General features: G+C 40.7%; 1 protein-coding gene and 1 non-coding gene across 5 annotated transcripts in view; one reads left to right on the top strand and one right to left on the bottom strand.

Moving 5' to 3' along the window:
- Positions 1-17,207, top strand: part of NFKBIZ (NFKB inhibitor zeta) — a 34,212-nt gene extending 17,005 nt beyond the window's left edge. Inside the window, exons 1-13 of one of the 4 annotated variants that reach the window (XR_006222216.1) lie at positions 1,440-2,038; positions 4,363-4,502; positions 4,983-5,013; positions 5,132-5,235; positions 5,334-6,103; positions 6,799-6,904; positions 7,293-7,439; positions 7,627-7,690; positions 7,989-8,158; positions 9,014-9,124; positions 9,252-9,419; positions 11,530-11,677; positions 16,765-17,207. Coding sequence is in view for 3 of the 4 variants with exons in the window: in XM_042999200.1 (XP_042855134.1) it covers positions 1,750-2,038; positions 4,363-4,502; positions 4,983-5,013; positions 5,132-5,235; positions 5,334-6,103; positions 6,799-6,904; positions 7,293-7,439; positions 7,627-7,690; positions 7,989-8,158; positions 9,014-9,124; positions 9,252-9,503 (2,184 nt within the window). In the remaining variant the exon portion in view is untranslated. Of the gene's footprint in view, positions 1-1,433; positions 2,039-4,362; positions 4,503-4,982; positions 5,014-5,131; positions 5,236-5,333; positions 6,104-6,798; positions 6,905-7,292; positions 7,440-7,626; positions 7,691-7,988; positions 8,159-9,013; positions 9,125-9,251; positions 10,001-11,529; positions 12,942-16,764 lie in introns of those variants that run through there. The other 3 variants (XM_042999201.1, XM_042999200.1, XM_042999202.1) reach the window with 3 other exon arrangements.
- Positions 17,208-21,010: 3,803 nt separating this feature from the next.
- On the bottom strand, positions 21,011-21,117 carry LOC122230820. The gene has a single exon (XR_006207904.1). It is a non-coding gene; the product is annotated as a U6 spliceosomal RNA (small nuclear RNA).
- Between the last annotated feature and the right edge of the window lie 5,360 nt (positions 21,118-26,477).

Below are 26,477 nucleotides of genomic sequence, written 5' to 3' on the forward strand. Positions count from 1 at the left end.
TCCATGTTCACTCAGTGTTTATTAAAGACTCAGCGTCTCAGCCGGCCACTGGAGGTGCTCCACCCAAAGGCACCAAGTTACCTGTTACATTTATGTTATCACCTTTGCTTTGACTACCTTAAAAAGGGACTGTAGGCTTTTATCTGACTCTTCCTCATTTTTTTTGGTCATGCTGTTCGATCTTCCTATAAATCATTTTGGTTGAAATCCCACCCATCCTTCAGGGCCTGTCTCAAATGCCCTCTCCTTTGCAAAGATTTTCCTCATGACCTTTTTTTTCCTCCACCATGTTTTGTCTTTCTTTTTAGGACACTCATTGAACTTTGTATCCATCATGATGTTTAATCATAATTGGTTTCTTTTAATATAGCACGTGTGTGCCTACCTTATCATTTCTATAAGATTACAATGTACTTGAAAGAAGGGACATAATCATTCATCTTTTTTTTTCCTGCAAACTCCTAGGACTTCAATAAAAATTGTGTAAATCCATTTTTTTTTTTTTTTTTTTAAAGTACTTAGGGCGCCTGGGTGGCTCAGTCAGTTAAGTGTCCGATTTTGGCTCGGGTCATGATCTCTCAGTCCGTGAGTTCGAGGCCCGCAACGGGCTCTATGCTGACAGCTCAGAGCCTGGAGCCTGCTTCGGATTCTGTGTCTCCCTAGCTCTCCGCTACGCCCTCCTCCCCCCCCCCCCCCCAAGTCTGTCTGTCTCTCTCTCTCAAAAATAAATGAACACTAAAAATAAATAGTACTTAAGCTAAGAAACAGCAAAATTCCTGTTTATCAGATAAAATGTAAAATTATGCAGAAAGAAAAAATTATATATACATGAATATAAACGTATACATGTATGTACATTCGTCATTTTGCGAAGTTCTGAACCAGACAGGGGTATAAGGCACTGTTTTTTATTACTGGGCTGTGCCAAAAAAAAAAAAAAAAAAAGTAGTAGTCCAGATTATAATTTGAGGACAGAAAAATGGCTTCAACATCTATCTCAGTGGGTGCCAAAGGTAAACACTTTGGCAAACGTTAAGTTCCGAGGACCAAAGCTGCTCTGAGGCACTGGAGGAGCCAGGCCTTCAGGAATCTTCCAGAGACGCCTTAAATGGAGCTGGCGGGAAGCTCGCCGCGCCAGGGCGGGCGGAGGAGTGCGGAACGTGCAGCTTCCAGGATTTCCTCCTCCCCGGGAACCGGGCCGACCTGTTCCCGCCGCTGCCTTCCCGCCTCCACCGCTCCCTCTGCAGGCCCAGGGCCCCCACGCCGCGCGCCTTCTTCCCCGGCGCCCGGCCCGGCCCGGCTTCTCTCGGCCGGCCGCTGGGGCCGGGGTCCCGGTCCGGGAGGCGGGAGGTGGGAGACCGCGCTCGCTCGGGGTTTCCAGGTGAAGGGGGAGAAAACAGCCGGTCAGTCGAGGCGGAGCCGGGCGGGCGGGGCGAGGGCGGAGGGCACATTGCTTCATCCTGTACATTTTACTGGAAACGGGGCGCATCCGGAGGAGGGGCTGGGAGGCGGCCCCGACGCCGCCAATGGCCCGGCCGGGCTCGGGGGAGGCAGGCGAGGCTGCGATCCTCCCCCTCCAGCTCCTGGAGGCCGGTTAAATAGCCGGGCAGTCCCGGGCCGCGCCCGTGCCCGCGCCATCCCCCTGCCGGCAGGTTCCCGAGCCCGTCAGAGCCACAGCCGGGGAGGCAGTCGTGCGCAGCGAGCGGGTGGCGCAGGAGTCTGGGGTCCCCGAGCGCCCAGCCCGGGAGCATGATCGTGGACAAGCTGCTGGACGACAGCCGCGGCGGAGAGGGGTTGCTGGACGCGGCCGGCGACGGTGGCCTCATGACCAGCCCGCTGAACCTGGCCTACTTCTACGGCGCATCGCCCCCGGCCGCGGCCCCGGGCGCCTGCGACGCCATCTGCTCGTCGTCGGGGCCCTCGGCGCCCGGCTCGCCCGGCTCGGACTCCTCCGACTTCTCCTCCGCCTCGTCCGTGTCCTCCTGCGGGGCCGTGGAGTCCCGGCCGAGAGGTGGCGCGCGCGCCGAGCGGCTGCAAGGTACCTACCCGCCCCGGCGGGCGCAGCCTCAGCGCCCCCAGCACCCCGGTCTCCGGGCGGCCCACACGCTGGGAGGGGAGGGTCCGAACTGCCGAGGTGCGAAGTACCTGGACCGGGAGTTAGGTGGCCTCTGTGCCTCCCTTAGCGGCAGTATATAACCACACTGTCATCATATGTTAGGCGATTACTGGAAGACTTGCTCTGTGCCAGGGCAGTTGGTAGAACTCCAATGCCCTTTGACTGTCTGTAAAATCCGGGCGTCACATCCCGCTGGCCTGGTAGCTCACAGCGCCTCTGAGAGCAGAGCTCTGACTTCTGAGGGTGGCGATGAATCACTTTAGATTTTTCTCTCACTCTTCTTTTTTCTTTTCTTCTTCTCCTTCTCCTCCTTCCTCTTCCTCCTCCTCCTCCCCTTCTTCTTCTTCTTCTTCTTATTCTTATTCTTATTCTTCAAGCTTTACTAAACTGTAAATTCACATACTGGTGGCGAGTTTTTGGATCTGATGTAGGTATAACTTGGGGTTCCCAATGAGGTTTGAGTGCTGTGTTTATGGTCGACTTATTTTTTCCTAAGTATTTGTGGAAATTTTAAGTAAAAAGGATTTTATATTTAAGAAAGGAAACATATTAACAAGATGTGAGGTGAAACTGGACTAAAAACCAGCTCACATTATGACTTTAGTGTGTGATGTTTTCGAGTTTCGGAAGTCTACCCTGAATTTCTGCGGTCTTGTTTTTCTGTGTGCTTTAGAATGGTTAAGCTAAACCTAGCCGGCATGGGGATAATGTTTCCTTCTGCTGTGAATTGGTTAGTTTCTTTTCTTAAAGAGCCGAGTTGCATAACTTGGGGGGAAACAGGATGGCACTGTGGGCAGACTAAAGAAAGTCTAGATAATCTCAAGTGTTATAAAGTCTAATCAGCATGATTTTAAAGAACATTCTTGTTCAGGTGTGTTCCCTACTGCTAGCCACTTCTGTTTTGGTTGTCTTTTATTATAAAAAGTGAGTTTTCATTTTCACTTAAAAAGTAATTTAAGCCACTTGATTTCATAAGGTGCTCTCTGTATTTTAAACGTATGTATGTTTTAGCAGATGCAAAGTGTGTGTGTGTGTGTGTGTGTGTGTGTGTGTGTGTGTGTGCATGTGCGTGTATTCAAGCCTTTTCTCTCACATTTGGCCTTCATTTCTCTGAAACTGTTTTGTTCGTTCCTTGGTTTACCACATAGACATAGGGGATTTCTGAAACTGAATTTTTCTCCCTGTGACGTTGAATTATTAACTACTGTCATTCCAGAGAAATGCTGTTAGATGCTGACAAGGTTTTCCTAAACTTAAACATAAAATCCACTCATTCTTTAATTTGCCCTACCATTGAGTGGGTTTCCTCTCATATGTTTGATAGGTCTATGTCTATTCAAATTAGGCATGGTTTCTTGTCCCATCTTCTAACTGTTTCCTACTCAACTGAGTGGCTCAATTATTCATTTCCTGACTTCTTCCATGTTTTGTGTTCAACTCATCCCAAGAGATTATGACATAGTAGTGGTCAGAAGTGGAATGCTGTACTCATAGACTACATTTTAAAGTATATCTTAAAATTTAAATATGGAAAGCCTAAGAAACCTAAGATGTTGGTTTTTTTTATTTTTTTATTTTCTTATGTTTATTTTTTAAATTTTATGTTTTTAAATTTACATCCAAATTAGTTAGCATATAGTGCAACAGTGATTTCAGGAGTAGATTCCTTAATGCCCCTTACCCATTTGGCCCATCCCCCCTCTGAGACATTGTTAATTGTTAGACCTTGGCACATTGAGATCTTTGGAGGAAGTTTGTTTTGTGCTTTCTTAGGTGAGTGGAATTATTAGACTTTTTAAATTTATGTGTGGATATAAAGTCTTTGTTTTGAAAAAGCTGAAAATCCATCATTTATCCTCGCTCCCCCATGGTTTTTCAAAAGTTAAGAATAATTACAGATTTATGAGAGGGTGGCAAAATCTGTGATTGTGTCTCTTGGGTGGATGGGGCTGAAAGACGAAGAAGCTTAATTTGGGTTTATCTGTTGGCTCCAGGGGCCCCTGAAACTACAGTTCTTTGAGCTTTATTTTCGTAGGGTGCCTGGGGGAGAAAGGTATTAGGAAATGAAGAACGCTTAGGTAGGGCTGGGGACTGACATGCAAGGCCATTGGCCAGAGTGAGTTGGAGAGGCTTTGCAATCTGTTTGTTGGGGACTTCATACATTAGATGGCTATGCTTTTGAGATTGTCAAGATTTGTGTCTGTAAACAGATTTAATTGGCATATGTTTTGTTTTCTTTTGAACAGTTGAGCCCCATATGGGGGTTGGAAGGCAGCAGAGAGGACCCTTTCAAGGTGTTCGTGTGAAGAACTCAGTGAAGGAACTCCTGTTGCATATCCGAAGTCATAAACAGAAGGCTTCTGGCCAAGCTGTGGATGATTTTAAGGTGGTACCTCTTTTTTGTTTTGGGTTGAGGAAGGGAGGTTATTCTGTCAGGGTAGTTATTATTCTCTTCTGACCTGGGTCCAGTAGCTCTTTTGTAGACCACACCAGAGTCATAGGATAGAGGGTGCATTGGTCTCTGTCTGCTGTATTCCTGTCATTTAGGCCGGTACTGGGCACACAAGAGAAATTTAATGAATGAATAAATGAAGGCAACTTGGGGGCAAAGAATCAACTGAAATGGAAAAGTTTGACTAGAAGGGGAAAACTCTAATGGGCTTATTAATTTTGTCTTGACTTCAGTTGAACTAAGGTGAAAGGGAAAATGGGGAAAGAAAATTAAGATAGAAAATAAATTTTGCTAGGATAACTGTCAGATTTATGGTGAGCTGTAAAGAGTGGTAAAGTTAAGTCTGCTTATTGATGTTTATTAAGCAGGAAACCATTTGATATGCAGTAAATTAGAAATTCTTTTTCTTTATAGACCCAAAGTGTGAACAGAGAGCAATTCACAGGTAAGAGTTCCTTCTATTCGTAATATGGGGGCTTTAGAGTAAAATAATGTAGTGTGATTATGGGTAAAATTTAGAAAATAAAGTGATCACAGATTCCATATTCCTTTCTTGGGTATAGAATTGAAGAACACAGTATCATATAGTGGAAAAAGGAAAGGACCTGATTCATTGTCTGATGGACCAGTTTGCAAAAGGCCAGCTTTATTACATACCCAGTTTTTGGTAAATATCTCACTATTTTCCTCTGAAGACCCTTTGAAAATTTTTCCTGGCATAATTTTGAAAGAGAGTCTGCAACTTAACTTTTTCTTCTTTTCCAGACACCACCTCAAACACCAACACCCGCAGAGAGCATGGAAGATGCTCATCACAGTGAATCCAAACAGGACAGCAGTGCTGATCTGCTTCAGAACATAATCAACATTAAGAATGAATGCAGCCCGGTTTCCCTGAATACCGTCCAAGTTAGTTGGATGAGCCCTGTGGTGGTCCCTCAGGGCTCTCCCCAAGAACAGTGTCAGGACTTCCACAGAGGGCAGGTCTTCTCGCCACCTCAGAAACACCAACCGTTCCAAGTCAGCAGCTCCCCACACATGGTGGATCAGACGTCCCTGTACCAGTATTCTCCACAGAGCCAGAACTTGCAGCCACAGCACTACACCCACAACCCAACTCTGGAATACAGTCCTTATTCCAGAACGTCCCAGTCCCCCAATTATGAACCAAACCTCTTTGATGGTCAAGAACCACAGTTCTGCCCAGATCAAAGTTTTGCATCTCTTCTGAGTAGTCAGGAATCTGAGAATATTGCTGTTCCCATTCAGAATTCCCCCAGTGTTCAGCAACAGAATGACGCACACCTGCAGAACTTCAACATGATGCCACATGGCGCCTGTGAGGCCATGATGGGGCATGACGCAGGCTCTACCCCTTTAGGCACTTCACTGCCATTCCCAAACATCATCGGAAACCCAATGAACACCACACAGTTAGGGAAGTCATTTTTCCAGTGGCAAGTAGAACAGGAAGAAAGCAAATTGGCAAATATCTCTCAAGATCAGTTTCTTTCAAAGGATGCAGATGGTGACACGTGAGTATCCTTTTCTCTCATGTACCTAATTTGGTAAACCATACGTGTTAGAAGTAGTGGGCACAGAATTTCTCTAGGGCACACCAAGCCAGACCCTAGTAAGTGGCTAATTGGGATGACTAGAGTAGGTAGAAACTGCTGTTCAGTGACAGCTAATATTTTAAGCGTTTTCCTTTCTTTTACTTTCTGGCTGAATAGATTACTTGTTTATGTGTCTTCTTTGAATAATAAGTTTTGAAAGCCCAGGATAGATTGTGTCTATGGAGCAAAAACAGGTCATGATTAGTTGCTAATGATCAATTGTGAGTTGACTTGTAGAATGAATCGTAATCTGTCATGACATCTTTGTGGCCGTGGGCAACTTATTTAACCTCTCTGTGCCTGAGTTTCTTGACATGTAAAATGAAAAGACCTCCCTCATAGGGTTTGTGGGAATATTAAAGATAATCAATTTAAAGTGATCAGCATGGTGCTTGGCATTCTAACTATTTCTGGTAGCTTAACACATCCTTTTGCACCTCAGATGTATTATCAACCTAGCAGAAAAGACAAATTATACTCTACGGTGTGTCATTTGAGTGCACCAACATGTCAAGAAGGGGGCTAAAGGAGGAATTTTTATTTATTTATTTATTTTTTCAAGGATGAACTTAGTGAAGTCAGAAGTAATTCTCTTTTCCTCTGGTGTTTCCCAGGTTCCTCCATATTGCCGTCGCCCAAGGGAGAAGGGCACTTTCCTATGTCCTCGCAAGAAAGATGAATGCGCTTCATATGTTGGATATTAAAGAGCACAATGGACAGGTGAGGATCTTGACAGAGTGAGATGGCAGAGATGTGGTCATGGTGAAGAGAACAATAGCCAGTCTCATATTTATGTGTCCATCATTTTAGAGCTGCAGACCAAGAGAGTTCAGTTAATATTAACTTTGAGATGTTGACTCTGCCACCGTCAACCTTCAAGTTATTAACGTTAACTTTGTAGTTATTTGACCAAAGATTAACTGGGTGTAATAAAGGCACACCCTAAGCTTATTCTAGTTTCCTTGTGTTACAGTATTTTATTGCTTCTTAATAAGATTTATTTTCTCTATGTGGGGTTTTCCCCTCAGTCTTAGTTTATGTTCGTATTCCTTGTCAGGACAGTGTTATGTATTTTTAAAAGATCTTTTTTCCCTCTGAATGTCCACAGAGCGCCTTTCAGGTGGCAGTGGCTGCCAATCAGCATCTCATTGTGCAGGACCTGGTGAACCTTGGGGCCCAGGTGAACACAACCGACTGCTGGGGAAGAACCCCTCTGCATGTCTGTGCTGAGAAAGGTCACTCTCAGGTGCTTCAGGTAGGAGGCTGCTTCTGCTATCACAGGGCCACAGAGGTAGGGCTTGGATAGTAGAAGTTAGATGTAGGTTGCCTGTTGCGAGAATGTATATTTTTAGTTGACCTACTCATTCCTTGGGGTTACTAATAGGATAAGTATTTGTGTAACTTGTCTTTTGCTCACATGTGTCTGTCTTTAAATTTGGCAGGCAATTCAGAAGGGAGCAGTGAAGAGCAATCAGTTTTTGGATCTTGAGGCAACTAACTATGATGGTAAGCGACAGAAATGTTATTGGACGAAAAGCCATGTAGAGAGTGGGACTCGCCAGTTCCAGGGGTGTTAAGTTTTATTCCAAGAAGGAAGGGAGGTGATTAAAGCTAAAATATTCTATAGATAAAATTAGCACCAAGACCCAGTGGAGGGAATCTTCAGATTGCCTTACTAGTTCTTGGGGAGCCTACTTCTAGCTCATGTTGGAGGCTGTCCTAACTGTAATTGTCCAGGTCTGTAATTGTAGAAGAACTGAAATACTTGATGGATGCTTGACCACTGCTTTATTATACTTTCTAGGCCTGACTCCTTTACACTGTGCGGTCGTAGCCCACAATGCGGTGGTGCATGAACTGCAGAGAAATCAACAGCCCCATTCACCTGAAGTTCAGGAGCTTTTGCTGAAGAATAAGAGTCTGGTTGACACCATTAAATGTCTGATTCAAATGGGAGCAGCAGTGGAAGCAAAGGTAAATCTCATTAGAGTTTGGAGATGGAATAGGGAAGAAAAGTGGTTAGAGCAAAAGACCTTATTTCCGAAGTATAAATTAAAACTTTTTCCCGTTTTTCAATTAATGGGGTGAATAGCAATGCATATGGATAGTTAAGAAGCTTAGGTTTTAAAATCATCAGCTTTTTCGATTTGCTTTTAATCTGTAGATTATCATTCAAAAGACCACTGAGCTGTGAAATAAATTAGTCTTTGTTTAAAAGGAAAAGAAAATGCTTGAAATTGGTATTGTCATTTTGGCTTCCATTTTCATATAATAAGGGTGATGTGCTTTTGTAAGGGTTGCTTTATTGTTGTAGGACCTGGACTTAATCTTCTGTTTTTTAAACTGGAAAATATTTTGTTCTCTTTAAATTTGAGGCTTATTTGCTGAGTATCTCCTATGTATAAGGCACTGAGTTGGGAGCTCTGGGGGAAAAATACTTAATACCTTGGGAAGTGGAAGAGGTGAGAACTGCAGCTAATAAGTCTACACAGGGTGGCCACCGAGTCTGGAAACACAAGGGATACATAGTAAATGTTTTATTGTATTGTATTACAGCACATGGTAAAATAGCATTGTCTGTGTTTCTATATTTTATGGCCACCATGTATGTAAGAGCAGACTGTGATCAGAGGCATATAGGCACATTGATGGGGGAATTTAGGAGGAATAAGATTTCATTTACCCTGGGATGAAGGTAGGCTTTGCGGAGAAGACAGCATTCACAGTGAATCACTAAGGGTGAGTCAGACATTTGTGAGCCTGGGTGAAAAGCATATGTAAAAGCGGTGTCTGGATGTTCATTTTCTTTCCCCTCTTGTCTTTGTTAAGGATCGTAAAAGTGGTCGCACAGCCTTGCATTTGGCAGCTGAAGAAGCAAACCTGGAACTCATTCGCCTTTTTCTGGAGCTGCCCAGTTGCCTGTCTTTTGTGAATGCGAAGGTACTTCTAGAAAGCCTCAGTAACTGCACTAGACATGGAATGACCTTTGCATCTTCTTCAGGCTGTTGAGCAGCTTTCATGAAAACCTCCCTTTCTGATAGGTGTCATTTGATCTCTTTGTCTTTAGGCTTACAATGGAAACACTGCCCTCCATGTTGCTGCCAGCCTTCAGTATCGGGTGACACAGTTGGATGCAGTCCGCCTGTTGATGAGGAAGGGAGCAGACCCAAGTACTCGGAACTTGGAGAATGAACAGCCAGTGCATTTGGTTCCTGATGGCCCTGTGGGGGAACAGGTGGGAGCTACAGAAGGGGCACTTAGTCTGAAACATAAAGGAAGATGTGGTTGTGCTGGGCAGAGGCGAGCTGGTGCTCTTTAGGCAGGCTCTGTCAGTGTCTGCGTCTCCCAGTGCCTTTGGTAGCAACTTTGGAGTCCATTGCTTTGTTTCTAAGGGAAGAGGAAGAAATTTGGGGGTTATCCATGGCCTCAAAATGGTCAAAAGTCAGATTGTCTTCTCTTCTGTAACACAAAGTTAGGTGTAGAGTCAGTCAGAATGGTTTGAGGTTTTGGAAGCTGATGAAGGAGGAGGTGCCAGGGCTCCTGCAGACATCGAGGAAAGAGAGTCTTAGTTTTGGTGAGTGATGGGCCTTCAGATTGTGGGTATGAAATGAGTCAGTCCCTGTAGAGTGTTCAGAATAGCCCAGGGACATAGTGAGTGGTCAGTAAACATTAGCCATTACAGTTATTTCTATCTACTAACTAATACTAAATAGGAAATGGAAGGTTGTTTATGTAATTCAGAATCTAGAAATACTTTAAACACAGTTATGCTTTATTTCTACAGTGATACATTTATCTTTGGAGATTGAAGAGTTTCCCATGACTCAACTTCTCTTGATAACAAGAACTGAATCTTTTCAGAACTTAAGATACATATATATATATATATATATATATATATATATATATATATATATATTTTAAAGTTTATTTGTTTTGAGAGCGAGAGCGAGTGGGGGAGGGGCATGGGGGGGCTGGAGAGAGAGTCCCAAACAGGCTCCAAATTGTCAGTGCAGAGCCCGATGCAGGGCCCCATCTCACTGTGCGTGAGATCATGACCTGAGCCGAAATCAAGAGTCGAACATTTAACCAACTGAGCCACCCATGTGCCCTAGAACTTAAGATATTTTTGATGGAAATCTTCCCCTGGGGTAAATGAGGGTAACTATGGCTATGGGCAGGTCATTACAAACTTTGATAATCACAAAATAAAACATATGGAATGCAATTTAGCCTTTTCTTTGATTCATAGCCCTCATTATGACCATAATGTTACAGGACTACAAATGCTATGCAATGTTACAGCATCTACAAATGCTATTTGTAGAGCTCTTGATAACTTAAAGTGAATTTCTTAATAACTTGTGAAGAGTTTTCATGTATGTTATACCACTTCATAGTTACAAAAACTTTGCAGTGTAAAGGTTCAGCTGAGAAAATGGGGACTCAGAGATCCCACAGACAGGAATCCTCATTTACTAGTAAATGGCAGAGGCTTAAAGCCCAGTGTTTGCCTCTACTTCACTATATGTGGTATGCAGTCATACAGCGATGTTTGTCAGACTGGTGTGTAAATTTAATCACCAGGCATACATTATGCACAGATGCTTTAATTGGATACCATGGCAGCTATTCTCATTTGAAGGGTATTTGAAGATTGACTTGTGTGTGTATGAAGTGGGTTCTGTGTTCTTGTTAGTTCAAGCTGGTTTCAAAATAGGTGAGATACTGTAATATACCATCGTTACTGCCTTGTATTAAATGTTCTCACAAATAGCAGTATTAGAGACTAGGAAAGGATTATATAGGTCTTATTTAAGCTGTTGGAGATTTTCAACTTTAAGTAGTTTTTTTTTTAATATTTACTTATATTTGAGAGAGAGAGAGTGAGAGAGAGTGAGCGTGCTAATGGGTGGGAGGGGGGTGGCCAGAGAAATGGAGACAGAATCTGAAGCAGGCTCCAGGCTCTGAGCTGTCAGCACAAAGCCCAACACAGGGCTCGAACCCACGAGCCATGAGATCACGACCTGAGATGAAGTCGGATGCTTAACTGACTGAGCCACCCAGGCGCCCCTCAACATTAGGTAGTTTTTAATGGAGATGCTTTACTCTCTTGCACTCAAAGATCATTATAGATCTGTGATAAGTCTTGAAAGGAGTTATAGTGGTATTTTTAAAGTCACCTTAAAGTCTCGACATGTATTGTTTCATATTTCTTCATATGTTTACTTACAAGTTGACGTGAACGGTTTAGAGGATGTGAAAAAAGAGTGAAACTCTGAAGGAAATACGGTACTTTGACCATAAAAAGTAAAGCTCACCAATCCTGTTAATTTCTCTTCCAGATCCGACGTATCCTGAAGGGAAAGTCCATTCAGCAGAAAGCTCCACCATATTAGCTCCATTGACGTGGAGCCTCGTCGGCAACACTCACTGTCAGTTAGGCAGTCCTAATGTATCTGTACATAGACCATTTGCCCTGTATTGGCAAATGTAAGTTGTTTCTAGGAAACAAACATATTTAGTTCACTATTATATAGTGGGTTATATTAAAGGAAAAGAAGAAAAATATCTAATTCCTTTCGGCAGATTTTAATATTTCACACCCAGGTATCTGGGATCTACACACCTGAATTTAATCTTGAGTGGTAAAATTGACTTTAATTAACAGTCGTTTTCGGGTAGGACAAGGCTTTGATTTGTGGCATCAGGCCTTGCTCGTGTAGCTATTGCCAGTTTAAAAGTAGGTCAATTGTAAATGTTTTTGTAAGGAAAAGGACAGCATTTGAAAGGGAAAAAATAAATCTGTTTGTCATGTTGAGGCTTCATTTGGCCTAACGCAGTACCTGATGGCCGTTATTGGTGTTGGAAAGTGTCTAGGTGCTGGACTAGATGAAATGTACCATGGTTAAAATTTGATCTTTGCAAGTTGTATACAGTTGTTGTTTTTGTCTTTTGAAGTATTTGTACATATTTGGCCATTGACATGGCCACATTTAAAATGTGTAAATCAACAGAGTAGAAAAGAACAAGTGAATTGTCACTATTTAAAAAAATTATACATGTTCCAAAGAGCTGTGTCATCATCATCTGTCTACCATCTCTGTAGATGAAGCAGATGGAGAGTCGTTCCCCTCCTGGCCGACAGAGCTCTGTTTGAATTGTAAATATGCTTTTACTCCTGCATTGAGATGAAACACATTATTTGTAATGAATTGCATGCTCTTGAGGAGAACACCTCTTTATGGCTCACTTTCTAGGTTTTGTAATTTACTTGCTGGAATTTTGTTACCTTTATTGGAACATCAAAAAGTCAACACTGAACCGTGTCTTACTGGTTTTCTATTGTCAAATAATGTTAATACACTATGATGTTTTACATTACCATCCAGAAAAAAAATGCCTTATATTTGAGTAACCTTGATTCTATTAATACTATTTTGCTTTTTACTCTTGCATACACCAAGGAATGTATTTGGCTTTGATTGCACACACTAATTCACTGTAATAAATTTGATTCATTAAAAACCTTTTTTTTTTTTTTTTTAATGAGAAGTCCCACAAGCAACTGACTGACTAATCATCTTCATAGCTAAATCCTTTTAAAAAAGAGAACCTTTGGATCGATCACATTGTTTGACCCAGTATGTCTTGTGGACAAAAGTTAGTTATAGTTATTTACTATCTGTAAATACAGCTGTATTATGAACTCATGGAAAAACTCATGCATGGATTTAAATAAACATTAATTCAGTAATACCGTTCATCTTAAGGATGTGTATTTTCCTTTTCTAGGCCCTTATTTATATTTCCCTAGGCTGAAAAACTGCTATTAATTACTAATCTAAATAACTTTAAATTATTAATATATTAATTAAAATATAAAATTTATAAAGTAGCAATAAAATATATTAAATATTATAAAACAGTAATATTTATCAATGTTTTAATATTAATATGTTAATGATTATATTATATTAATTAAATATTAATATATTTTAATTTGGCTTTTTTTGAGAACATGATTCCTAAAGGTGTATATGATTTAACATAAAAAGATTGTTTGCCAAGTTTGTAGAGGCTTATTGGGTTCTGAAAATATCATGAAACCTTAATAGTTACTGTTGATCATTTAGAAATTTATGTACCAGAAAGCTAATTCTTATGTTTGTGACTTTAGTTTTCATACTTTATTTTCTGGGAACAGTGAGCATAGGGAAAACAGTTTGGATATTAACAGAATCATCCTGAGAGATACCAGCCTGGGAAGATCAGTGAACAGTGTCCTTCTCATTCCCAACATGCCATTTTGACGTGTGAGAACAAACATACCAACATCTGTCAGTGTCAGTCAGTTATTCTGCACTTATTCTACTCTTATAACCTCTTTTGAGAATCTGCTAGAAGCTATGAATCCTTTCCCTGGAAAAATGCACCTATGCACATATATGCAAATTCTGCATACAGTATCAGGGACTTTACAGATGCTAAGAGTCCATGGCTCAGGTTAGGAATCTACTGTCGGTCATTTATTTCTGTAAATGTAGGTCTGTAGGTGAAATATTTCTGTAGGTCAAATATAATTTGTCTTCTTTCATTGCATTGCAATGCAACCTGATAACTAGAACAGTAGAACCGATACACCCCTGTGAAACAGATATACAGTGAGCTTTTTTCAAGTGAGCTTAACTCTTCTCTTAATCCCAAGTTCTCTCATAATTAGTTGATTGAACCAGTGCTTAGCAAGCATATGACTTGCGTGTCTGTGTGCATGCACGTGCAAAGTGAAAGCTGTATAATGAACAATATGAGGCATTCAAAGACATAAAAAGGATATTTCTTAAGATGTATATGTGGCAGACAAGGCATGCACTTTGTTAGGTAACAAAAAGGGGGGAGAAATACTGATCCAGAAGAATTTATATCTCAAAGGGGAGAACAAGGGAGACTTCAAGTTAGAGCATTTGAGCTGTGCCTTCACAAGAGTTGATTTGGATGTTCATAGATGACGAGGAGGAGGGGTGGTAAAAGGGACAGAAACAGAAAATGATGTGAACCAAGGCAATTGTATTTCGGGGAAACCACCAGTGATTCAGTGTAGTTTTGTTAGTATCTGGATGGCCAATTTCATCTTGTGTTCTACCTCTTACTGGAAGCATTCTCATGAAGGGCATGTTGAGAAGCATCCTCAGGCCATCCAGGGGCTTGGCAGGAGAGGGTGCTGTGATTGATAACATACCTCTGCTGCAGAGGTATGTGGGGTGGCTCTTGATGGGATGTTGTTTTGAAGAATGAGCCCCACAGAAACCAAGACTTCATGCTCACTGCTGCAACCTCAGTGCCTGGCACATAGAAGGAGCTCATGAAAAGAATTGGTTAAATGAGTGAATGAATGTATGTAAATATTGGTTGGGATCGTTGATTCTGGGAAGAAGTAATGCCTCAAGCCAGAGTTCTATTATTAAGTAATAATGAACTAGTGACTTATAGTTTGGAACCTGACTCAGCCGTGTAATCTAATAATGACATCAATGAGACGAAAATGCCATTTCACGAAAATGGGCATAGTTGTACTCTTTTTAAAATCAGTCCTTTTGTAAAGGACTAACTCTAGGGGCGTCTGGGTGGCTCAGTTATTTAAGCATTCGACTACGGCTCAGGTCATGATCTCACAGCTTGGGAGTTCAAGCCCTGCCTCCAGCTCTGTGCTGACAGCTCAGAGCCTGGAGCCCACTTCAGGTTCTGTGTCTCCCTCTCTCTCTGCTCCTCCCCTGCTCACACTCTGTCCCTCTCTCTCTGTCAAAAATAAATAATAAAACATTTTTAAAAATTTAAGAAAATGTAAAGGACTAACTCTAGTACCATAATTTTGGTATTTCACGAAGGATTCCCCTCAAACGACCAAATTTTACAGATCTATTTGTTAATCAAATCAGTAACATTTAATTGTTTTTACTTAATCAGGAAAGAATTTCCTCAAACTCCTCTAACCTTTAATAAATGTCAACTTCTTAAACTCAGTACCACATCCATTTTATGATAATATCAGTTCTGTATTGAATGTGACCTTAGGGAGAAATCAACTTCATCCACTGGCTAAGTTCTCAATGGTTCCTCTGAGATCAGGCCTGGATATGAGGTTTCAGATTAGAGATTTCAGATGAGACCAGACTACTGGGTTTTTGTTTTTTCTGGTAGTGCCCTGGATTTGCCCTTGAGAGAAGGGGAGTGGCCATCTTATTTATCATCAGATGTGATGAGTAGCATAGTATCTGACACGTGGTAGAGAGAAAATAAATACTTCCTCTTTTTTTGTTGTTGTTGTTTGTTGTTGTTAAGTAGGCTCCACACCCAGTATGGAGCCCAATGCAGGGCTTGAACTCATGACCCTGAGATCAAGACCTGAGGTGAGATCAAGAGTCAGATGCTTAACTGATGACCCGCCCAGGTGTCCAAGGAAGTAATTCTCAAATTGAGTTTACTTTTACAGCTCTCTTTTTATTTATTTATTTTTTAATGTTAACTTTTTTTGAGAGACAGAGAGAGAGAGTGTGAGCAGGGGAGGGACAGAGAGAGACCAAAACACAGAGTCTGAAGCAGGCTCCAGGCTCTGAGCTGTCAGCACAGAGCCCGACGTGGGGCATGGACTCCCAAGCTGTGAGATCATGACCTGAGCCAAAGTTGGACGCTTAACCAACGGAGCCACCCAGGCGCCTCTATAGCTCTCTTTTTAATTTATATTTTCTCAGCATAGTTTATACTTCAATGTATAAATATTTTATTATTCACATGGAGTTTACACGTTTTTAGTGCAGAAATACTTTCATACTTCAGCTTTATACCAACTCTGGTTTCAGCTGCTGAATGCCCAAGTTTCAAGGTTTCGGTCTTTGTTGGATATCAGCATCTTTTGTGAAGCTTATTAAATGTGCAAGTGCCTTGGCCCCACCCCAGACTTCCTGAGTCAGAATTTCCAGGGTTTTCAGGGCTCCTGGCAGGTATATGTGAAGATGATTTTAGTGCACAGTTTTAGTCTAAATTATTTAGGAAATGCTGACTTTGGAGAGTACGTGTGGCTGGGCAGTGGCCATATGGTGGTAACAGAATGGGCTCCTGGAATACCCCGGGGGGATAAGGTAGCAAACTGATGAATGCCTGCTACGAGCCAGGCACGTTGGATCCCATGTCATAGAAACCAGCTTTGAAGGAGAGATCAGGAGTCATTGAACCTGTCTTTTTTTTTTTTTTTTTTTTTTTTTTGCTTTCAGGAAACACTTTTCTAGGGTCATTTTGGTTTTTAATCCTCAGGTGCATTAGTTTCCTAAGACTATGTAACAAATTACCACAAACCCGGTGGTTGAAATCGAGAGAAATTTATTCTCTCACAGTTGTGGAGGCCAGAATTCTGAAATGAAGGTTTTGGCAGGACGATGCTTCCTCCAAAGGTTCTAGGGGAGAATCTGTCCTTGCCTGGTTCAGGTTCTGGCAGCTCCAGGCAGGCGTTCCTGGGCTGGTGGTGGCATCGCTCCAGTCTCGGCCTCCATCTCACATGGCTTTCTCCTTCTGTGTGCCTCTTAAAGGACACTTGCCATTGGATTGAGGGCCCACCGGATAATCCAGCATGACTTCATCTTGAGATTCTTAACTACATGTGCAAAGACCCTTCTTCCAAATGAGGTAATGTTCACAGGTTCTGAGGGTTAGGATGTGGACATGTCTTCTTGGGAGCCACCATTTAACCTACTACACCAGGGAAAGAGGTTTTGTAATCTTTTCTCCTATCATTATTCTTTTCACAAAATGATTAAGGTGAATACTTCTTTTTGAGCAATCCTGTAGTCTCGTCTTCAGAATCTATGAGCATTTGTTATACAAAATTGACTTAATGGAGGATACATCATCTCCATTTCATTTATTAGCTGTAATACCTGGCATTGAGCAGGAGACTCATTTAACGTTGATAAACTTTAGTAGAAACGATAAAATAATTATTGATCTGTAATTTGAAAATTATTATAACGTTTGGGGCACCTGGGTGGCTCAGTCAGTTAAGCGTCTGACTCTTGGTTTCGACTGAGGTCATGATCTCATGGTTTCAGGAGTTCGAGCCTCATGTCGGGCTCTGTGCTGGCAGTGAGGAGCTTGCTTGGGATTCTCCCTCTCCACCCCTCCCCCACTCACGTTGTTTCTGTCTCTCTCAAATAAGTAAACTTAAAAAAATTATAATGGTTAAAAGAACTTTAATTTTTTTTGAAACTTAGAGCAAAGCTTCTTTGATTATCATCAGTCATTCCATTCTCTGGTACACATGTGAAGAAATTTGCTACTCTTTACCTTGATCACACTACCTAGAGCTGCCCATGTAAAAAGCAACATGATCATAAATTACACGCCTTCATTTTTGACATCTGACCTTGTAATGATAAAATCAGGAAACCACAGACATTTGAAAGTGAAAGATCAACTCCAGGAAGTCCATGGTTTCAGACAATAAATACTGATCCACTTTGCCTAAATCCATTGCAATATAGTGTTTTAGGTCTAGATATTACTTTTTCAAGTGGCAGGATTCTGGTTATTTAATTGAAAGTAGAGATTTCAATAGCTCTGGGTACCTCTTGGTACCTGAATGCAACATATGTCTCCTATTGGAACAGCTTAGCACCTTAGGGCTTGACAACAGGGACAGATCTAAGATTCTGAAATAATATTAGATTCCTTAGCTTAGTTGATTTGTAGCATACATTTGAAATCACTGTTTATTTTCTCAATTAGTGGGGTCTTAACGCACATGGCCTTTTCTCTGTATCTGCAGCCAAACAGTCTCTCTGCAGGTCTTCAGCTTCAGGTGCTTGTGTAAGAGTGCGGGCTGCTGCCTCAGTTGTCTCTCATGGAAGGCCTCAGGATCAGCTTCTCTGCAGGTGAACTGCTCCTTTCAGGGGCTTAGGGTTTGAGATTGAGCATTTGTCTCAGTGGGAATCTGCCCATCAAGGCCTGTCTTTCTGAAATGGCTCTGAATGATTTTTTTTTTACTTTGGGTATCACTTTCATTCATCTTTGAAAAGCCTTTCTCCTCCTTTTTTGCCCCAAGAAGTATTCCTTCTAAAATTACATTAAAATTGTCAAAAAATTCTCCTTTTTAGGCCCTTGCAGATATGGAAATAAGGAATGTTCATCTTCAGGATAGCAATTTTGTAGAAAATTACAAATATATCACTTCGGAAAACAAGAAAGCATTTGGGACTTTTGGGTGCTTGTACCCAGAAGATTCCTGGGTAATTTTTATTTTTAATTTTTCATGTTTATTTTTGAGAGAGAGAGAGAGAGCATGTGCGAACATGAGAGCTGGAGGGGCAGAGAGAGGAGGAGACACAGAATCTGAAGCAGGCTCCAGGCTCTGAGCTCTCAGCATAGAGCCCGACGTGGGGATTGTACTCACAGAGTTTAAGATCATGAGCAGAGGCTCAACTGACTGAGCCACCCAGGTGCCCCACCTGGGTAATTTTTTAGATAAGTTTCTGGACTCAACGCGTGGAAAACTTTAAAATTAATATACTATATTGCCATGTATAAAAAAAATAAACGAGACACTTCTAGGGCCTTACAAAATTATTTTTTGTATGGACTAAACAAAGCTACATTTTTAATAGTCAGCTTTTTCTAAACAGACTCTCTAAACTTAATAAAAATCTCTCCAGTTTTTTCATGTGGTGCAGTAGACAGAGAAAAAGATCTATAGGTGGAAATTTAACTTACACAGATTATTAATTTCTATGCACATTCTGATCATACACACTGATGAGGAACTTCATTGAAAGCTCAGGTTGACAGGTTCCTTTTTAAGACATTTTATTTACAAGACTGTATAAATGAGTCCGTTTTTTCCCCTTCCCTCAGCTGAAGTTGTTATATCATGAACTCATGAACCTCAAGATCATGACCTGTTACCAAGGCCAAAATATTTGTTGAATTCATCTTTCTTTTTCTATTTTCCTGCCACCACCCATGTCTAGGTTTTTATGACTTCACTCCTTGATTACCACAATAGGCTTAAAAAAAATTTCATTACAGAAACATTCAAACATGCAGAAGTAGGTAGAATAGTATATTGAAGCCCTGAGAACCTATCAGGAAGCTCCATCCATTGTAATCATTTTACCATTTGTATTTCAATCCCCTTACTTTTTTCTTGAAGATGTTAAAGCCCACCCCACTCCTCATAGAATGTCAGTATGTATTTCTAACAGATGAACAATTTGTGTCTCTCCTAGCTTTCTAATTACTTACTCTTCCTCTAATCTTATTTTTCTCACCAATCCAACAATTTCTAACTAGTATACTCTTATGAAACCTAAGAAGCTTTCAAAGGCTCAGTGTTGCTCACTGAATCAAATGCAAACTCTTCTGATTTACAAAGCCATGTTTTCTTTAGTTTACCCCATCTGTCTGACCTTCTATTATTTCAGGCTGTCAGGTGGGTCTCCTCACTACTCAGCTGATGCCCTGTTCGTTCCTGTCTCTGCTCATGCTCTTGCCTACCCAAATTCTCTTCATCCTAGAAAGCTCTCCTCAGGTGCCACTTCTATGAAGTTATTCCCAGCTCATCCTGATTTCTCTCTGCCCTGAACCCTTGGGATTTAAACACAGTTCCTTCAACTTTAAATCTGGTATTTTTTATGGTATCTCAGTCTTAATTACTGTAATCTGGGAAGTAGGCTCTGAATTACTGAGTAGTAGCATTTGTTTTTAAAGACAACTTTATTTATTTTTTTATTTTATTATTTATTTATTTTTATTAGAGAGAGTGTGTGTGCTTGAGCAGGGGAGAGGAGCAGATGGAGAGAGAGAAAAATCTTTTTTTTAATTTTTAAAATGTTTATTTATTTTTGAGAAAGAGAGAGAGAGTCTCCCCACAATAAGATGGGGAGACTATCCAGATGCACCTGGTCTAATCACATGAGCCCTTTGAAAGAAGAGAATTTTCTCTGGCCGGTCATAGAAGAGGAAGTCAGAGAGATTCTATTCCTGAGAAGGATTAAACCTACAATTATGGGCTTTGATGGTGGAGGAAGGGGGACCATGAGTCAAGGAGTGCAGGTAGTTTCCAGATAGCCAGAAAGAAAATGGGATCTCTGTCTGACCTGCCCAGGGAACTGAATCCTGCCAACAGGCTGAATAAGCTTGGAAGCAGATTCTTCTCCAGAACCTTCTGATTACAGTCCTGCCCAGGTGGCTCCTGAAGTTTGGCCTTGTTATCCTCGATGCAGAGAATACATCCAACGCCACTTAGCTTTCTGACCTGCCAAACTGTAAGATCGTAAATGGATGTTGTTTTAAGATGCTAAGTTTGTGGTAATTTGCTATGCAAATTGTACCAGAGAAAAACTAATACAATAGATAACACAGGATTTGAGCTTATAGTGAGATTTTATGCATTTCCTGCTATTCCTTTCTCCCCAGTTTATTGAGATATAATTGACATACAACACTGTATGTAAGTTTAAGGTGTGCAGCATAGTGGCTTAACATCTATGCATTGTGAAATGGTTGCTGCGGTAAGTTTAGCTTAACATCCATCACCTCGTATAGTCACAACATTTTTTTGTTTTTCCTTGTGGTGAGAACTCTTAGGATCGACTCTCTTAGTAACTTTCAGGTATAGCATACAGCAGTGTTAGCTATAGACATCATGTGCATTACATTACCAGTACTTCTAACTGGAAGCTTGTACTTTTGACCACCTTCATCTAATTTCTCCAACTCCCACTCTCTTCCTCTGATAAACACAAGTCTGGTCTCTTTTTCTATGAATGTTTTTTTTTTTCTTTTTGTTGTTGTTTTTTAAGGATTTTGTGTGTCATCCTTGTGCAGGGGTCGTACTAATGTTCTCTGTTTCATTCCAATTTTAGTATATGTGCTGCTGAAGTGAGCATCCTGCTGCCTTAGGAAGGCTCCAAATCTGTAAGTAGATAGAGGCACTCATCTTTGCACACGTGGTCATTTCATGGGTTAGAAGTGCCCTGAGTTCAGGATGCTTTGCTTTTTGTCCATCAGTTTCTGACTGCAGATAGGAAAATTTCAAGGAGAGGAAAGCCTAGTTTTCTTATTGCCTGTGTTTTCAAAAAAGGCTTTAAGAGGGTCCTTGAGCAGGGAAGTTAATTAGGATAGCTTATCTGACAAGCATTAGTGTTGGTTCACTATGCCGTCAGACTAACGATTACCTCTGGTATGAGACTGGGGCAGATTTTGTAGGGAATGTACCCCTAAACTCTGCAGCAGCCAAGATTTCAAATGGTAGAACTTACTTATAAAATAAATGCAGACACTTACTTATTACAGGAACTGGTCAACAAATAATTAATGAAGATGCTGAGGAACATGAGAACTGAAGCTACAGTTTCTTCTGTAGCCCAGTATCAGGGATGATGGGCAGGGGCTAGTTTATGGGCAGCTATTTCCCCAGCCATGCGTGTATAACACAAATGGCTAGACATTTATTTGGGGTGCCTGTGTGTGATTCATAAAGAACTTGCTCCTTGTAAAATTTACTGCTGAATGACTCATTCGAGGATGATGATGAAGATAAGGCTTCTAATTTAGAGTTAGGCAACTATCCTTTTAAAAATCAACTTTGCGAGGTATAGTTTATATACAATAAAAGGTATACACTTTAAGTGTATAGTTCAATGAATGCGTACACCCATATAACCATCACCAGAGTCAAGATGTAGCACATTTTTATCACACCATGTAGTTTCCTTATACACACCCCTTTGCAGGCAATCCCTCTTTCCACTCACTGTTCCAGGCAACCACTGATCTGATTTCTATCACTATAGATTAGTTTGCCTCTCTTGCACGCCATATAAATGGAACCGTACAGACTGTGTTCTTTTGCATTCAGATTCTTTCACTCAGCATGATGTTTCTGAGATTCGTCCACATGGTCGCATTTACTAGTAGTTATATTTTTATTGCTAGGTAGTATTTTATTGTGTTCATAGCACAATTTGTTAGCCATTCAACAATGGCTATTGGTGGACATTGGGGTTGTTCCAATTCTTGACTCATTATAAATAAAGTTGCTATGAGCAGTTTTTGTGTGGAGATAGAGTTTTGTTTCATATGGAGACTAGGCATGGAGTCGCTGGTCCATATGATAAGCATACGTTTAACTTTAAAAGAAACTGTCAAGCTGGTTTCCAAAGTGGTTGTATCAATTTTCACTTTCAGTAGCAATGTGGAGGAGACCTCACTATTGTCTATCTTCCTCAATGCTTGCTATTGTCAGTTTTTTTAAGTGCTAGCCTCTCTTTCTTTCTTTCTTTCTTTCTTTCTTTCTTTCTTTCTTTCTTTCTTAGTTTATTTATTCTTGAGAGAGAGTGAGAGACAGAATGAGAGTGGGGGGGACGGGCAAAGAGAGAGGGAGACACAGAATCAGAAGCAGACTCCAGGCTCTGAGCTGTCAGCACAGAGCCCAATGCAGGGCTTGAACTCACAAACCAAAAGATCATGACCTGAGCCAAAGTTGGACCCTTAACTGACTGAGCCACTCAGGTGCCCCTATATGCTACCCTTTCTAATGGTATCTTATTGTAGCTTTGATTTGCAATTCCATGGTAACTAATGATGCTGAACATTTCTTCTTGTACGTTTTAGCCATTCATATACCTTCTTTGGTGCAGTGTCTTTCAAGTCTTCTGCCCATTAAAAAATAGATTTTCTGTATTATTATTATTGAGTTGTAAAAGCTTTAAAATATATTCTAGCTCTGAGTCCATTGTCAGATAAACATGTTACAAAACTTCTCCCAGTCTGTGGTTTGTCTTTTTGTCATTTCTGTAAACAAGTCTATTTAGCTCCATTTTCATCTTTACTTTCTAAATCTCTAATTACATATATTTTGACCATTTTCTATTTTCCTATAGGTCTTTTTGGATCTGTTTGCTTATCTTCAATCTATTTTCTCTCTATTCATTAGTTTGGATAATTTCTATAGATCTGTCTTGCTATGTTCAAGTTCATCAGGGACACTTTTCTTCCATGTCTGATGTGCCATTATTTTTTTTGTCATTGTACTTTTCAGTCTAGAATTTCAATTTAGTTCTTTTTACAGTTTACATTTCCCTGCTGAGATTCCCTATATTTTTATTCATTAAGTTCATATTTTTTTAAATTCTTTGAACACACACAGTTTAATTATTTGAACCATATTTATAGCAGCTGCTTTAAAGTCCTTGTCTTCTAAGTACCTCATCTTAGTAATGTTGGGACTGGTGCTTTTCCCTTGACTATGGGTCATGTTTGCCTAGTAATTTTTCTTATTGTGTACTAGACATTAATTGATGCATTGTATAGGTTCTAGACTTTTGTTATTTTTCTTTGAGAAGCGTTACCTTTTCTTCTGTTAGGCAGCTCATTTACTGATTGATTACCTTGTGCTTCTGTTGGCTTGACTTTATGCTTTGCTAGGGTACATCTTTGGAAAGCTCAATATATTTCCCAACACCCTCTATCTTGGCAGGTCTCAACCTCTGAATTCAGTTTTTACTGCAGATCTTTTAAATGTTTAGTTTTAGACTTTGTTAGGGTGGGCCTGAAATGGACCTTACCCTAGAGGATGGTTCTAATTTTTTCTTGTATCTCAGATAGATGTATGGTATAATAAATTGATAACAAGGTCTTGTCACTCTGGCTTGGCCAGAACTTCTCTGTCTACTAGCACTGTTTGGTTAGTATCTCTATCCTACTCTTGTCTCTGTGGTAATCGCTCTCCAAAGTTACTGTAAGCCTTAGGGAGTCTGGCCATAGGCATGTGCATCTTAGCCTTGAGCCAGGGATTTACTGGGCAACTTCTGCACAACTTCTGAGCTTCTCCCTTCTCTTTACCTTCGATACCCCTCCTTTAACTTTCTGGTGCCTTGCCCTACAGATTATTACTGCTTTGGTTTCCCTGCACTCTGATCTCTGCCTCTTCAGCTCAGCAGGACAACTGTGCTCTGCTTGGATTCTAGCTTGCTATGTTGTGGTTGGATAACTGTGCCCAGGTAGAGATCCAGGGAAATCATGGAGCTTACCTTATGAGTTTCTCCTCTGTCAGGGGTCATAGTGTTGTGTTTCCTGTTGTCCAATGCTTAAAACAATTGCCTCATAAATTGTCTCCAATTTTGTTAGTTATGGCAGAAGGCTCAGCTCAATACCAGTTGTTCCATCACATGTGAAAGATTGCATGATATGTTTTTTTTTAATTAAAAAAAATTTTAATGTTTATTTTTAAGAGAAAGGGGGGATGGTGGCGAGAATCCAAAGTGGGCTCTGTGCTGAGATCAAAGAGTCCAATGCAGGGCTTGAACTGATGAACTGTGAGACCTCAGTTGAAGTCACATGCTCAATCAACTGAGCCACCCAGACACCCCTAACATGATATGATTTTAAGGATTAAATTAAGTAAACAGATATGGATTTAGCAAGGAGGAACCTCAAAGTTTCTTTTTGGGCTGAAAAAACATTTTTAGTCCACATGAGTCCCATCTTATGGTTTAGGACTCTGGTCCCATTCATAGGCAGTTAATTTGGTGAGGTGGAGTGTAGTTCCTCTATGTTCTTTCTAAAAATCAAGTCTAACAGCCATCTATTCTCTCTAATAAAGAGTATTTACAAATAAAGAGTAGTAGTAGTAATAATAATAACTTACTATTATTGAATACTTAATATTCTAGATGCTGTTCTTAACACTTTATTTTTTGTTAAGAAAAAATTTTTTAAGTTTATTTATTCACGTTGAGGAGAGAGAGAGAGAGAGAGAGAGCAGTGAAGCAGGGGACAGAGAGAAAGGGAGAGAGAATCCCAAACAGGATCTGCACTGTCAGTGCAAAGCCCGATGTAGGGCTTGAACCCACAAACCGTGAGATCATGACCTGAGCCGAAGTTGGACACTTAATTGACTGAGCCACCCAAGGTGCCCCCTTGGGTTTAGCTTTAATATCACCACTTCAGGGAAGTTTGTTGTATGCTTTCATAATATGTTGCCCTTTATTTTTTTCTATCACATCTGTAACTGAATTTACAGAAATATTTATTTAACAGATATCTTTTCCACTGTGCTGTAGACCCCATGGGGCCCATTTCCCACCATGCGTCTAACATGTAACGGTTTCTGGCATGAAGTATGTGCTATTTGTTGAAAATGTGTATTCGTTGAATGAATGAATGCATATACAAGAGTAAGTAGGTTTCCCTTCCCATTTTGCTATTCTGAGAAATTCATTCTTTTTGGTGTCTAGGTCTAGGAATTTTTTACAAAAGTAAAGAGTCATGTAACTACCCCAATAGTCAAGATATAGAACAATTTTATCTGTTCCCTGTCCACTCCCCCCACAAATTTGTAGTCAAATTCTACTCTCAATCTTTGACTTCTGGCAACTACTGAGAATTGAGTATCTTACATTACCCTGGGCTCTTCTTTTCTTTTCCATCCTGCCTTGTTTATATTTCAGCTGTCTTTCTGCTCAGTAGTGCTCCTGTGTACTTTATCAGAGAAATGAAATTGAGTTTAGACAGATGCCTCACATGGAATTTATGCCCCATGGAATCATTTCAGTAAATAACTTGACTACTTTTAAGAGTCAAAATGAAATAAAGAAGTCTTTTTAAAAGTCAAAAAAAGAATAAAAGAGTGGGGTACCTGGGTGACTCAATAGATTAAGCTTCTGACCCTTGATTTCCGGCTCAGGTCATGATTCCAGGGTCGTGGGATCAAGCCTCGTGTTGGGCTCCATGCTGAGTATAGAGTCTGCTTAAGTTTCTCTCTCTCTCTCTCTCTGCCCCTGTCCCCTGCTTGCACACACACTCTCTCTAAAAAAAAAAAAAAGTAAAAAAAGAATAAAAAGAGAGACAGTAGGTCAGTTGGATTTTTGTCAGTAGCCTATTATTACTACTCTCTTAGTAGCTCTTAACATGTGTATGCATCTCTATTTCGCTATCCCTGCTTTAATTCAGCCTTCATGATCTTGTCTAGATCATTGCAATGGCCTCCACACTGATTTCCATACCTCTGATGCTTCTTTGCTTATATTTCATCTCTACATTTCACCCAGAGAGAACTTACTAAGACTCCAACACTTACCGCTCTTCAGTGGGACCCTACTGAGCCTCAGGACCTTGGCATGCCATTCAGAGCTCTTCATGAGGCCCCTGCTTACTTCTTCAGAGTCATCCTTATGGGGTCTTGTTCCTTGCACTCTGCGATGTTCCAGTTGTCCCAAAATTTGACATTTTATGAATGTGCCATATA

This window comes from Panthera tigris, chromosome C2 (genome assembly GCF_018350195.1).
Source record: "Panthera tigris isolate Pti1 chromosome C2, P.tigris_Pti1_mat1.1, whole genome shotgun sequence".
Taxonomy (NCBI): Eukaryota; Metazoa; Chordata; class Mammalia; order Carnivora; family Felidae; genus Panthera; species Panthera tigris.